General features: G+C 45.4%; 1 protein-coding gene across 1 annotated transcript in view; it reads left to right on the top strand.

The window, feature by feature from the left end:
* Nucleotides 1–13,524, top strand: part of LOC125242698 — an 86,796-nt gene extending 73,272 nt beyond the window's left edge. Inside the window, 10 exon segments of the mRNA XM_048151592.1 lie at nucleotides 144–5,765; nucleotides 6,266–6,418; nucleotides 6,785–7,003; nucleotides 7,702–7,857; nucleotides 9,720–9,858; nucleotides 9,994–10,083; nucleotides 10,086–10,266; nucleotides 10,694–10,823; nucleotides 11,358–11,540; nucleotides 11,668–13,524. Coding sequence (XP_048007549.1) covers nucleotides 144–5,765; nucleotides 6,266–6,418; nucleotides 6,785–7,003; nucleotides 7,702–7,857; nucleotides 9,720–9,858; nucleotides 9,994–10,083; nucleotides 10,086–10,266; nucleotides 10,694–10,823; nucleotides 11,358–11,540; nucleotides 11,668–11,760 — 6,966 coding nt within the window. The 3' untranslated portion in view covers nucleotides 11,761–13,524.
* The last annotated feature ends 338 nt before the right edge of the window (nucleotides 13,525–13,862 follow it).

Raw genomic sequence — 13,862 nt, forward strand, 5'->3', positions numbered from 1 at the left:
AGGTACTGTACGCCTTCCCTTTAAACACATTCATCAGTTTGCCCCTTTGAGACAATCTATTATACCTCTACCGACTAACTTTGATTAAAAAAGTTAACCTGATATAAAATGTTTCTGAAATAATGGATAATATTTTTGTCCAGGTTGGCCTGTTCGGCGGCGCCCCCGTGTGGCCCAACAAGGAGGACGACCGCCGCCGGCCTCCCCACATCAACAAAGTGTCCATCCTGAAGCGCCGCACGCCGCCGCGGCCGAGGTTCGCCGGCAAGAGCGCGCCCGGCGCCTCCGACGACCGCCCCTCCGACGACTCCGCCGGCCACAGCCCCGCCGACGCCAGGGAGTTCGTCCTCTACTCCTCCGACGGAGTCGAGTACTCCGCCGTGTCCGACGACGCCGCGAGAATGGGCTTCGCGAAAGACGACGACGACGATATAGAAGAAATAGTCGAGGAACATCTGGACGACGCCGACATAGTGGTAGTTGAACCCGGAGCGATATCTCCCGAGGAACGAATCGCGACCGAGGAGGACTTCGAGGAGCTCATCGACAGCGGGAAACCTGAGGACGAAATGGAGGAGGAAACGATCCCTGAGAAAACTACCACGAGAACTGAGACCACAACAAAAACTGTAGCCGTTATCAGCTTGTCCACCGCTAACAAAGCGTCCCCTAACGTCCAGCAGTACAAGCTGGTGAACCCGTCACAAAGCAGCACCTTGTCGAGGCTGCCGGTCTTGAGCGCCACCGTGCTCGCCCCGCATGCCAACAATAAGATACTAAACGAACACTCGCAAGCGACTGTCGCTTCTGTTTCTATTGCAAACCAAACCATTTCAGTGCCAGTATTAAAGAACCTTTCCGTTCCTATCGGCGGCCATGGAACCGGTGCGAAACCTCAGCTCAAAAAAGTGCCTCTTAATTTAAATAATCCACCGTTAACCATCAACATGTCCACGCATCCACAATCGAAACCCATCAGCTCAGTCATTAGCGTTATATCTTCAAATATTCCCAAAACGGCAACCCTGAACCCCGTGATCACGCTCGCCACGTCCAATACCGCGGCCGGCGCTTCCAGAGTACCAGTGTCAATACTAACGCAACACCAAGTCAAACAAAAAATCGTCAAAACGATTGAAAAGCCAATGGCTCTGTCACTATCTAACACTAAGCTCTCTAGTCTCTCAGTGACGCATGACGCGACATTGCCAGCGAAGATATTCCAAGACGAAGCGGCGTCCCCTGACAGCACAGTCGCCTCAGACACGCACGCAGATAAAGAAATACATCAGATTACTACAACTGCCCAACATTTGGGTGGCATGAGCTCTCAAGGGTTAGCTCATTTAGATCACAAACCGCCGCCAATTATTAAAGAAACTAGCAAAGATATCGACATTGAGACTGAAATTAGTCAGCAGACTGAACTACCGCATTCGTTATGTATAACTGATAGAACGCCATTGCTTCTCGGTAAAGCGGACATCAAAAGCCCCGATCCTATACCAGAAAAGATTCCAGACAACATCATGGAAGGCGACGATGAGGATAAACCGGAGGACACTCTCCAAAGTAACCTGTTACTCTCTTACAACAAATCGATTACAGATTCGTCACAAAATACGTCAGCCGGTGACAAGCAAGCTCAAGAAAACGTGGTAAAGACTATTAAAGCCATCGCGAATCAAACTAAAGAGATGGTCATAGATTCCAACATGCAAATCACATCTGATATGACTCAAGAATCTGTACAAATTTCTATACCATCTCCTACTCCGTCACAGGAGAGGTATTTAAATGATATCACTATGCAAGAACACGCGGAAACTGTGGAGGGTAATCAGAAACGCGTCGAAACCTTCGAAGACATGCTAAGCATGCTAGACAATATCACAGATGACGCTAAACAGTTTGGAATGAAGCAACCTAATCCTAAACTGAATCCGCAAACACACGCGCCGCAGAACCCTAACATAAATCCGGCCACGAAACCGGAAAATAAGGAGCCAATGGAGCAACACAGTTTCCCTAAACGAGACACGGACAGATTGAGCTTGCAGTCTGCTACAGTGCCGCAGCTCTCGCCGCTGTCCCAACCATCAGAGTTACAATCTAACATGGCCAACGTATCCCAGCAACTGCGCACCATCATGTCTTCCTTAAATACGGCCACATCAAAAGTAGATGCTCAAACTGTATCCTCGTTAATGAGGAAGAATAGTGACGCTACAGCGCCCACCCAAGTCAATTTTGAGAACCTTCTGCCGTCGTCTAAAGTCGAAGTAGCGGCTTCGAGACCATCTCCGGTGCAGAGGATGGAGAAACCAACCACATCCATTCCTAATTCAGACAGTTTACCAATGAGCGCGGCACAAATGCTCGGGTCTCGAGTCAACACGCTATCATCAATGGGTCAAAACAGAAAGTCCCCTACTGTATCACCCATAAGCTCTCCTGTAGGCATGCAAAATACATTAATGAAGTCCCCAGCTCAATCGCCACTGATTACTAACCAGGGTTTCTCTTCCAACGAAGATATGAACCCTACGTCTGTAGCTTCACAAATTATTCAAATGCCAGCGCTCTCTAAAATACACAGCTCGTCCGCGCCGCAGTCCATAATGCACTCCAACAACACTATTACTACCACCGTCAGCGGATTCCAAAAAGGACAACCATTACCTACCAGCATATTGGGGCACACATTGCTTCAGCCCACAAGACAAATTAATACAAGCAATCTCCCATTCAATCCTCAAAGTATTAGCTCTAGTCAACCGCCGGCATTAGTGATGACTTCGCGACCCGTGATGGGCAAGGAGCCTCCGCCAAACGTGACCGTCCGCGCTCACACTCTAGTTAGCCCAGGAATGAGCCAAATTAATCAAATGCAGAAACCTGCCCAGGGACCAATTAATTTTATCACGTCTTCCAAATTGTTACATACGCAACTAACTTCACCGTTGAAACGATCAAAATCCACTGACGAACCTAAGACTGAAGTTATTGTAGGTCACATACAGCCTACTAAGAGACATAGCGTGGAATCGGTCATTGTCAAATCGGAACCGATGGAGACCGACGAGCCGACGGCGACTTCCACGATAGTCACAGACAACGCTGGTAACAAAATCATACAGCAAACTTCAGCCAATCAGAGAAACGATGAGTCTCAAAATGTGTTGTTAAAACAACTCCTGCAAACGACCACGACGGCTGCAACTGTTGTTCCGCAGCGGACGATGACTATTCAAAGAACCGCACCTGCTCTAGGAACAATACCCTCGCTAGAAGCGCAGCTAGCGAGACCTTCAATACCACCATCCACTTTAGCCTTGTCGCAAGAAGTGGAAATACCTAAAAACTCACCGCGGCAAATCATGACGCATAATACACAAGTTAGTTCTCCCTACTCTAGTCGACCGGGAATGCAGACTATCCAGACGATGCAGGGCATGCCCATGCAGACTTCCATTCCAACGTCTTCAATGTCACCTTTGATGCACTCCTCCACCCAATCGCTTATGGACGTACGAAAACCAAATATGAAAATTATGACCAAAGAAGAGACTACACCGTTGCCGGAGAGTTCACCTACAATCAAGACGATGCCAATGTACCCCATGGGCATGGACGCTCAGCAACTACATCAAGCGATTAAGAAAGAAGTCACGCCGCCCCAACAGAGTCCCGTCATGAGACCCTTCACGCCCATGGACGTCAAGAAAGAGCTGCTCGATGAGAGCTCCCAACAATCCGCGACTTCCGGAATCTCCACGGCTTCAGACCAAGGGAAACTCGACCAGCCGATGAAGGAGGAGTTCCCTGAAAGCGTCAGCATGGATCCGTCGGCGGAAGCTAACGCTCCAGAAACGCCCTCCGAAGCTAAAAAACGCAAGAGGCGAGAATATCAGCAGAAGAAGAGGAAACAACTGCAACTGAACATGAAAATGGCAGCGGAAAATAATGTGAGTGCGGCGAACGCCAAGAAGAGACCGCGAAAGGGCTCACGCTATGAAGAAGACTATGACACGTTTATTGACAATTTAATGGCTCAACTTCGACTTCTTCAGCCAATGCAAATTCAAGAACCATCCCTAACTACGAACTTTGCTGTCTGCCCACTTTTCGGTTCCGGAGACTTGACGAAGTTAAAGAACAAGGACTACGATATTATGAAAGGCGACCTGGTAGGAGAATTCGGAAACGCAAAGATTCCGAATGTCGCCGACTACTACAATACAAAGCCTTTCGGAGACGATGAGCCCCTCCCGGAGAAACCTCAGACGTCTACTCAAAGAGGTTTCTACGATCAAGAATTCCAGCCGATCGTGTTTGACGAAGATCCTGAAGATAAGAAGCTGGACTTCATTTGTAAGGAGCGAGACACAGACACTCCGGATAGCATAGTCAGCTGTTCGAGTCCCGAGTGCCTTGACATCGAGCCAGCGAACCGCTTCCCTGGCTTGAAACTCATCGATGACGACGAAGAAGACGAGGACAGTGATTCCGCAATGTCTGGTAAAGTGTCCCCGATTATACCTCTCATCGCGCCTGTACCTATCAGAGTCAAACCAGTCTCCCTGTTCCATTTGAAGGACGAGGATGGCTCGACGGCCCTGAAGTGCCTTGACTCAGACTCGCCCATGAAGACTGTCGACTCGCCAGGCAGCACAGAGAGCAACGAAAACGTAACAGTGACGCTAACACTCACTTCCGGTGCCGCTGAAGATATACTAGGGGTATTGAAAGAACTGGCTGGAATTTTACATATACCGCCACCAACTTCCTACCAAATCGTAGAAAGAACGGCTACGCCACCGTCACATAAGTTGGGGCTGTACAGATCAAAAGGTAAAGATGGGAAGGAGGGCACGCCTATTGACATTCAAAGTATACTCAACGGAGCGGCTAAGTTCTGCCGTCACTGCGATGTAGTCATTTTAGATTCCGTCGTCAGAGCAAAGGCATCCGAATTTCCATTGCTATCGGCAAATAAAGGCAACGCCGAAGACATTCTTTGCGATAGCGACTCGGAGTTATACTTCTGTAGCACGCAATGCTACGAAAGATTCGCTTGGCGACCCACTAACATTATTCTAGACGGAAAGTCGAAAGCACCAGTAAAAGAAGATGTCAAGTCTGACAATGAGACTAACCTATCAAAAGACCGCGACGACTTCGACACGGCGTCCACGGAGAGTATGGAAACTGACGATTTGGACATCAAACCCGACATCAAGGACGAGAAAATGGATTTGTCCTTTATGGACTCACTCGACAACGATGAGCTGATGAAGGAAGTCGGCGAAGATGTCGGATTAGGCGGTTTAGATGAAGACCTTAAGAATGAATCTGATGAAAAGAGCAACCAGAGCGTAGAGAAAGAAAAATATAGAGGCATTCGTTACAAAGCTTGGTCACCTGGTTGCATCGGGCCACCTGTTAAATACAAGCGACCGACGGATCGGGAGCTCACCGAGCTCGTATTTAGAACTGGGGTTGCTATAATGCCGGTGACGACGGAAGATTCTAGACGTTGCGAGCTATGCGGGATCCAAGGAGACGGAGTAGCGGACGGTGTCTCTCGACTGTTGAACTGTGACGTGGACCGGTGGGTGCACCTGAACTGCGCGCTGTGGTCGGAAGGGGTGTACGAGACGGTGAGCGGCGCACTCATGAACGTGGAGACGGCGCTGGCGGCCGGCTCTAACGCCACGTGCGCCGTGTGCCGCCGCCTCGGAGCTACCGTGCGCTGTTTCAAGGTAAATATATCGCATAGTTTGTTCTTCAAATTGTTTATTACAAAGTGCTTTTTCAGGAAAATATCCTTTTGAAAACCAGGGACTAAAAATTTTAAGTAAATTAAATTGAAACCGAAATAAATTACACATAATGTGAAAGAAAAAGTGACCAAGGCCTCTGGTGCCTGAGGCTGGAATTGAACCAGCGTACTCTGCAATCGCGGCAGATGCCTGTTTATCCGCTCGGCCACCCAGGTCACAGTTGCAGAGTTGGTTTTCAATAGATTATAATTTAACTTGATTAGAATTAAATAGATTGTCATTTCGTGGCATCCGTGTTTCCCAGCGCAAGAGGTTAAATTCAGAATATTTACATGTAATTTTAATCAATGTACAGCAAACTTAAATGTATTAATAGAGTCGTCGTGCAATTTTACGGCTGGATACTATGGGGAAATAAAAGCTTCCAGTTTTTACATTATTTTTAATCATGGTCATGTGTTAATGTTACTCTAATAAAGAACTGCTGGAAGACTGGCGGAAGGCAAGAGACTAATGCCAAGAATTATTCAAAGGTGCGGTGCGGCAGTGTGTACCACCTCGGCTGCGCCGTCAAAGACAACTGCGTCTTCTACAAGAACAAGACTGCTTTCTGCGCGTCACACGCACCCAAGGTAACTAAGAACACATTTTTAATTTTCACTCCCCAAAAGGCAAGAATTATAAAACATTCAACATGATTTTACTGTATAAAATGGGACCCAAGATACATAGATAGTACTAAAAGCTAGGTCCGCAAAAGGGTGCAACCCAAAAGTGAACCCACAGATCAGTTGCCGGACGATACCAGCCTGTCAGTTATTACCCACTGTTGTCTTTTGGCGCTATCGTACAATCATAATTTCGACATCACAATTGACGCGAAGCTATACTTAAAATCCATGTATTCTTATTCTTAAATCTCAAAGCTTTATGGCCTGCAGGGCATTGAACAAGCGTTGAATAAATGTTACTGTTACTAAACAAGATTTACATTTCAGAGCGAAAAAGACAACGAGCTGACAACCCTGAGCGTGCAACGTCGCGTGTTCGTGTCGCGCGACGAGCAGCGACAAGTCGCGTCCGTCATGCTGCACTCTGACACCAACCACCTCATCCGCGTGGGCGGCCTGATCTTCCTGAGCCCAGGGCATCTGCTGCCGCACCAGCTCGCAGCTTTCCATACGCCCAACTATATCTACCCTATTGGATACAAGATTGTGAGTACTGCTTACTGCCTCCTATTGCTGACACGTTAGTGCCAGATGCTAGTTGCGTTATTCGTGAGCAGCGACAAGTCGCGTCCGTCATGCTGCACTCTGACACCAACCACCTCATCCGCGTGGGCGGCCTGATCTTCCTGAGCCCAGGGCATCTGCTGCCGCGCCAACTGGCAGGTTACCATACGCCCAACTACATCTACCCTATTGGCTACAAGATTGTGAGTACTTGTTACTATCTCCTATCCTAGTACAGCTCTGGTCAGATGCTAGTTGCATTATCCAAGTGGTCGGAATGATCTTCCTGAGCCCAGGGCATCTGCTGCCGCACCAGCTGGCAGCTTTCCATACGCCCAACTACATCTACCCTATTGGATACAAGATTGTAAGTTCTTGTTACTGTGTCCTAGTACAGCGCTTCTCATGTTGCTGACACGTTTATGCCAGAGGATAGTTGTGTCTACCGTAAAGCCTCTAACTAAAGGCAGGCCCAAGGTCAGATAGTCGAATGGCGTGTACCGGGTCAGGATTTTAGGGGTGATAATGATGTCATTGAAGAACCACCATCAATAAACCAAACTTGAAAGATTTTATTGACCTGGCTAAAGCCCGTGGCTTTAATTCCTCAGATGATGATACTGACTCTGTGGGCCACACAAGTTGTAATATTCGTAATTCATGTATATTTTTTGTGTCAGGTGAGATTCTACTGGTCGATGACGCGCGCGAACGCTCGCTGCCGCTACGTGTGCTGGATCTCGGAAGACCAGGGCCGGCCGCGCTTCCACGTGCGCCTGCAGTCCGAGCCCGAGCAGGACATGAGCGCGCCCACGCCGCGCGCCGCCTGGGCCAAGGTACAGACAATAACTACCGACTTTGTACTAATCAGCTTTATACCAACACGAATCAGCGAACACGAATATCGGGAGCTCGACAAAAATCAAAAAGGTAATCACGGTCTATATCCCGGTCAATATAAGTCTAACACGAATCAGTCTTTTCACTTCACGTACTCGTAAAATTTAAGTCGTGTGTATGCCGCACATAGCCGCATCTATTATTCTCCTATCTTAAAGTCACTTATTCCGATCCTTATTGACTTAGCAACAAAGCCCAACACTGCGATATAAGCCGGTGCTCTTCAATCAGCGCGCTCTCGACGGACCAGAGTGTGATTTTAATCAGTATAAAATATTGGTGTGCTACTCTGCGGCGGCGCCACCATAATGAAATTCAACTAATTATATGTTAAAATGATGTTCGTAAGACGTACAGTATGTACGTGTAATGTTATGACTGTACCTATAGCGGAAAATGAAATAATGGGCTTTTATTGTGGCGCCGCTGCAGAGCATGCTCTGCAGCGGCGCCACTCAGTTCTCATAGATAGAAGTTACATCATCTACTTTTTTCTTATAGAAATTGATGTACCAATCCTGGGGCCTATTGCATAACAATTTACAACTTGTATTACAAGCGGAACTCTCTTTCTTATAAAATGAATTGGAGGGGGACTACCGCTTGTAATATGAGTTGTAAATTGTTATGCAATAGGCCCCTGTTTATTATGTACGTATGGAAAAAATCACTATAACTTAGTAAATTTATGTACTTTCAGTAATTCCGCATTCCGCCTGAACGGTATGAGATAGTATGTAAGGAGGTGTACCTACGGGTAAGCGAGAGGGAGATATATTCCTTCCCGCGCTTCCGCGCTCGGCGCGATTTGCTCTGGGTTTCAATAACTATTATTAAATTTATGCCCCTGTTGTACACTCTGCTTTTCACTTCGATTGCGAAGAATTAATTATATTTTTCTCGGCAATTTACACCACGAAATTGTCGGAAAGCGAAAAAACATAATACATAACCAACTCCCGCCAACTTTTTTTTTCAACATGTAATTAGAGTTTCAGACGCTTGGTTTTTTGCCAAGTCAAACATTTTTTTAACGATAAGTAATCGAATCCTATTTTATTTGAAAGAGTTTCACTCTTGATCACATGTTGAAAAAAAAAAGTTGGCGGGAGTTGGTTATTATGTATTATGTTCTTTCGCTTTACGACAATTTCGTGGTGTAAATTGCCGAGAAAAATATAATTAATTCCTCGCAATCGAAGTGAAAAGCAGAGTGTACAACAGGGGCATAAATTTAATAATAATTATTGAAACCCAGAGCAAATCGCGCCGAACGCGGAAGCGCGGGAAGGAATATATCTCCCTCTCGCTTACCCGTAGGTACACCTCCTTACATACTATCTCATACCGTTCAGGCGGAATGCGGAATTACTGAAAGTACATAAATTTACTAAGTTATAGTGATTTTTTCCATACGTACATAATAAACAGCATTGGTACATCAATTTCTATAAGAAAAAAGTAGATGATGTAACTTCTATCTATGAGAACTGAGCGGCGCCACAATAAAATCCCATTATTTCATTTCCCGCTATAGGTACAATCATAACATTACACGTACATACTGTACGTCTTACGAACATCATTTTAACATATAATTAGTTGAATTTCATTAAGGTGGCGCCGCCGCAGAGTAGCACACAAATATTGGACATTTATTGGACCTAAATTATTTTATTCTTGAGCTATATCGGTCCGAGTGATTGCGTCAGGTAAGGTACATCGCTTTGAATCTTAGTTATGACTCTATTCGTATAATTTTATAGGTATTTTAACCATTTGAAACTTTATTCAACAGGTTTTGGACGCAGTGGCAGCGTTGCGCGAGGCCCGCGGCGAGTCCGGAGTTCTAAAGCTATGGCCCAACTACGTGACCGGAGAAGACCTGTTCGGGCTCACCGAGCCGGCAGTCGTGCGAGTGCTCGAGAGTCTTCCCGGTAAGAATAAATATAGTCGGTCGCAATTTCCTTAGGAATCAGACCCGGTAACAAGAGAAGACAAAATGTGTAGTTTGTGCGGTAGACTAAGTTATCCTGTTATCGATCGTATTAAATGGTCCTTTTTCCCCACAGGCGTAGAAACCCTGACCGACTACCGCTTCAAGTTCGGGCGCTCGGCTCTGCTGGAGGGCGGGCTGGCGGTGAACCCGTCGGGCTGCGCGCGCGCGAGGCGCGGGGGCGCGCGGCGTGGCGGCGCGGGCCCGCCGCCACGCCGCGCGCGCTCGCCGCGCCCGCGCCCGCGCCCGACCACCCAGCCTGCCCCTACACCAAGCAGTTCGTGCACACCAAGAGCAGCCAGTACAAGAAGATGAAGTCCGAGTGGCGCAACAACGTCTACCTCGCCAGGTACCTCACTCTAGAGGCTCGAATCCTCCCTTCCGATTGTTTTTGACCGCTCGCTTGGCCGATTCCTTCCCGTTATTTTAAAAACTGTTTTAAAGTGTTATTTTAAATGTCGAGGTCACTTTTTCAATTATAGAAATCTCGTCATTTGTATTTAATGAATATTACAGACGTGACCATAATTTACGAGTGAGGTGCGATCGATTCGGGGAACGAATCCTACAAAAGTTGTAGCGTTATTTTACATTAAATCACAAACCTCATAATTTTTACAATTAGTGAAAAAGAGAGAACACAAAGCTACTAAACCTTAACAAACTCGATTCCGGTGTCACATTCATAATTTTCTAAAATGTGGTTTCACATCCTTCGAACTACATTGTTCTGCGTCATACTGCGCGCTCCACTTATGTTTATGTAATGTATACAGGTCGAAGATCCAAGGGCTCGGTCTGTACGCGGCGAGAGACATCGAGAAGCACACGATGGTGATTGAATATATCGGCGAGATCATCCGCTCGGAGCTCTCCGAGATCCGTGAGAAACAATATGAGGCGAAGGTAAGGAAAATTCGCCGAAGGTGAAACGTAAGATCCTAGCTAAAAGTTGTTCAACTACTACACTATTTTCTTTTAGCCATTTCGGTATCCGTCATACATGTTAGTTTTGATTTATAATAAGTAATAACCATAAAATTAAAATTTTAAAAAAAGCCCCGACATAGTGAACCGATTTTCATAAAATATGGCTAAGAACACTCCCGACTAACTCAACTTTCAAACAAAAAAAAAACTAAATCAGTTCATCCGTTCGGGAGCTACGATGTCACAGACACACAGACAGGCAGAGACACGTCAAACGCATAACACTCCGTCGTTTTTGCGTTGGGGGTTAAAAACTGACGCGAGATGAAACACATCGAGAAGTAACAAGTGGTATGGTGGTGGTGGTGGTGGTGGTAGTGGTGGCATCGAAGGTAGAAGTTCGTCATTTGCCTTTTCAAGCAATGGGATCATTCATGTACGTGCTCCGTTCCATTGAGTGTCGGGTGCCAAAATTGTGCGTTGTTATGATTTTTATGAATTGATTTGCAGAACCGCGGCATCTACATGTTCCGGCTGGACGAGCGGCGCGTGGTGGACGCCACGCTGTCGGGCGGGCTGGCGCGCTACATCAACCACTCGTGCCAGCCCAACTGCGTGGCCGAGGCCGTGGAGGTGGACCGCCACCTGCGCATCATCATCTTCGCCAAGCGCCGCATCGCTCGCGGGGAGGAGGTAACATCTGATACTTGTCGACACGACACATTTCATAACCACTCATTCCATTTGCATATTGTTTATCGACCACATAGTGGTGAACTGTGATGAATACCTAATAATCTGGTTTTATTGTTTTCTGCAGCTGGCGTACGACTACAAGTTCGACATCGAGGACGACGCGCACAAGATCATGTGCATGTGCGGCGCGCCCAACTGCCGCAAGTGGATGAACTGAACACCGCGACATACCTGACGGTGACCACACACCCGGACCCGACTCGCAGCAGATAGTGAGCGAACCTCTATCCTTGTCGTATTGGTTTCGTTTTAGTGTAAAAAGGCTATGAAACCTAGTTTTTACCAAAGTGATTTTAGTACCCCTAGTTTTAAGTGTAAAAAGTCTTAGGTAACCGATTTCACTTTCTCGAGCTGGCAAGTGTGATTTAGCAGTAAGAATAATGATTTACAGGATAATCTATAGTTTATTATAATTTTATATGTAGACGTCGCGACGTTTGGACACTTTTTTGTACATAATATTAAATCGGTATATGAAACGTTGTTATTGAATTTTGATGTTTTAAATGTGACATTTCGTAGCGTACTGATTGGAGTATTTTTAATTTAATATTTTGATATGTTCTATGAACGTTCGGTGTGGCCGCTGTTTTCTATTGACATTTTATGATTTTAATTTAAATATATTTTTTCATGGATGACTTTCTAAATTGTTGTTGAATCTTATACAAATAAAATAATGAATCGATATGGAATAATATAATAGTTTTGATAATCTCACAGCGATAAAATACTTTAGGTAACCAAATAGAAGAATATGCATTTAGTACACTAGGCACGAGTATATTTTATGAAGTCACATTACGTATGCCTTGTGGTGCCTGTTTTGTACGACGTAGTACGTTAACGTTACGGTAGGATAGGACACCACAGCACGCCTTGGTCGCCCGACCCACCCTATACTAACTAGTGTATACGTGTTTATGTAGCGTAGCGCTCGCGAGACTTCCACACGAGTACTAGACGATGTAGTGATGCCAGTGAGCTATTACGATACCGGTCAACGTAGTCACTTAAACATACACTCGATTTTATATTTAATCGTCTTTATAACAATCTTAGAACTATGAAATAAAACTATTTAATATAAGACTCAGATCATATTTTTATCAGACATCAGACTGCACTTTGATAAGACATAGTTAATGAATTTTCTGCGAGCTGTAGGTAGTGTAATTTATATGAATAGGTTATTTTTCCAAATGTGATATTACCTCACATGACGTCACATGTTCATTTTGTAGTGGCGACTTAGACCTAGTGTTAGATAGTTATCTTAGGGAACATGAAGCTGTCCTAGCTGAACGGAGTAGCGACGCGTTACGGAAATATCAAAGCCGGCTGTGACTGTCACTTGTCCTATGTTAGATCAGTTTGCGAATATGTATGAAGTTCGCAACGCGCTCGCGCCGTTTTCCCAGGACAGCGGTAATTCTCCTCGGTAAACAAAGTGATATGATATATTATCGGCAGTAGACAACGCGACGCCGCCCGGCTGAGCGCTGTGTCAATAATATCTTAGTTCGAGTTTATAGAAATTTATTTTAACACGAAGTTGCCATCTACCAATGTTATAAAATCATGCAATGTAATTTTAAGTGTTAAATGTGCAATATCGTATCTTGAATACACATTGTAAATAATCCGCTGGTAGTATCTTTATTACCTGTATTGTAATCGCGAAATAGTTTTTTAAAAATTGTACTACGATAATCGTTTCAATTATTATGTTCTCATGCTTTTCTATTGACTTATTTATTTAAAGCATTCCCATAATATTGCACTGATTTAAAAGTCGATCCAATCTATTGTTTCAGAGTTATGTATGACAATGTTTGTAAATGGAATACTGTAGAAATATTTCTATACAATACTATTTTTATTGCATTATTTTCCTATCATTAAACCTAAATTAGTAAAATACATGCCTTTCATTTTCAATCCTGATAACATCGACAGTTTTACTCTATAAAAGCAGAGCTACACCCTACACCCATCGCCGGCCCGAGCATTCAATCACGGTAGATCGAAATGGAGTTATGGCGGCTTTTGGTAACCTTTTTTTACCAAACTCGCAAATGAAGCCGTTTTTTTATCAGTTGCCATTTGGCGCCTAGAGCGGCCGCCCCACTCGCTCTACACTAGAGCCGGCCCTGGCTGCACCGCTTGCGTATGCACCGTCGTAAGCGTATGCGAAGAAAACCTGTCACGCTTGGTCGTGTTGTATTATACTATACTATATATCCAGCGCCGGCCCGT

Source organism: Leguminivora glycinivorella, chromosome 3, assembly GCF_023078275.1.
Source record: "Leguminivora glycinivorella isolate SPB_JAAS2020 chromosome 3, LegGlyc_1.1, whole genome shotgun sequence".
NCBI classification, from domain to species: domain Eukaryota; kingdom Metazoa; phylum Arthropoda; class Insecta; order Lepidoptera; family Tortricidae; genus Leguminivora; species Leguminivora glycinivorella.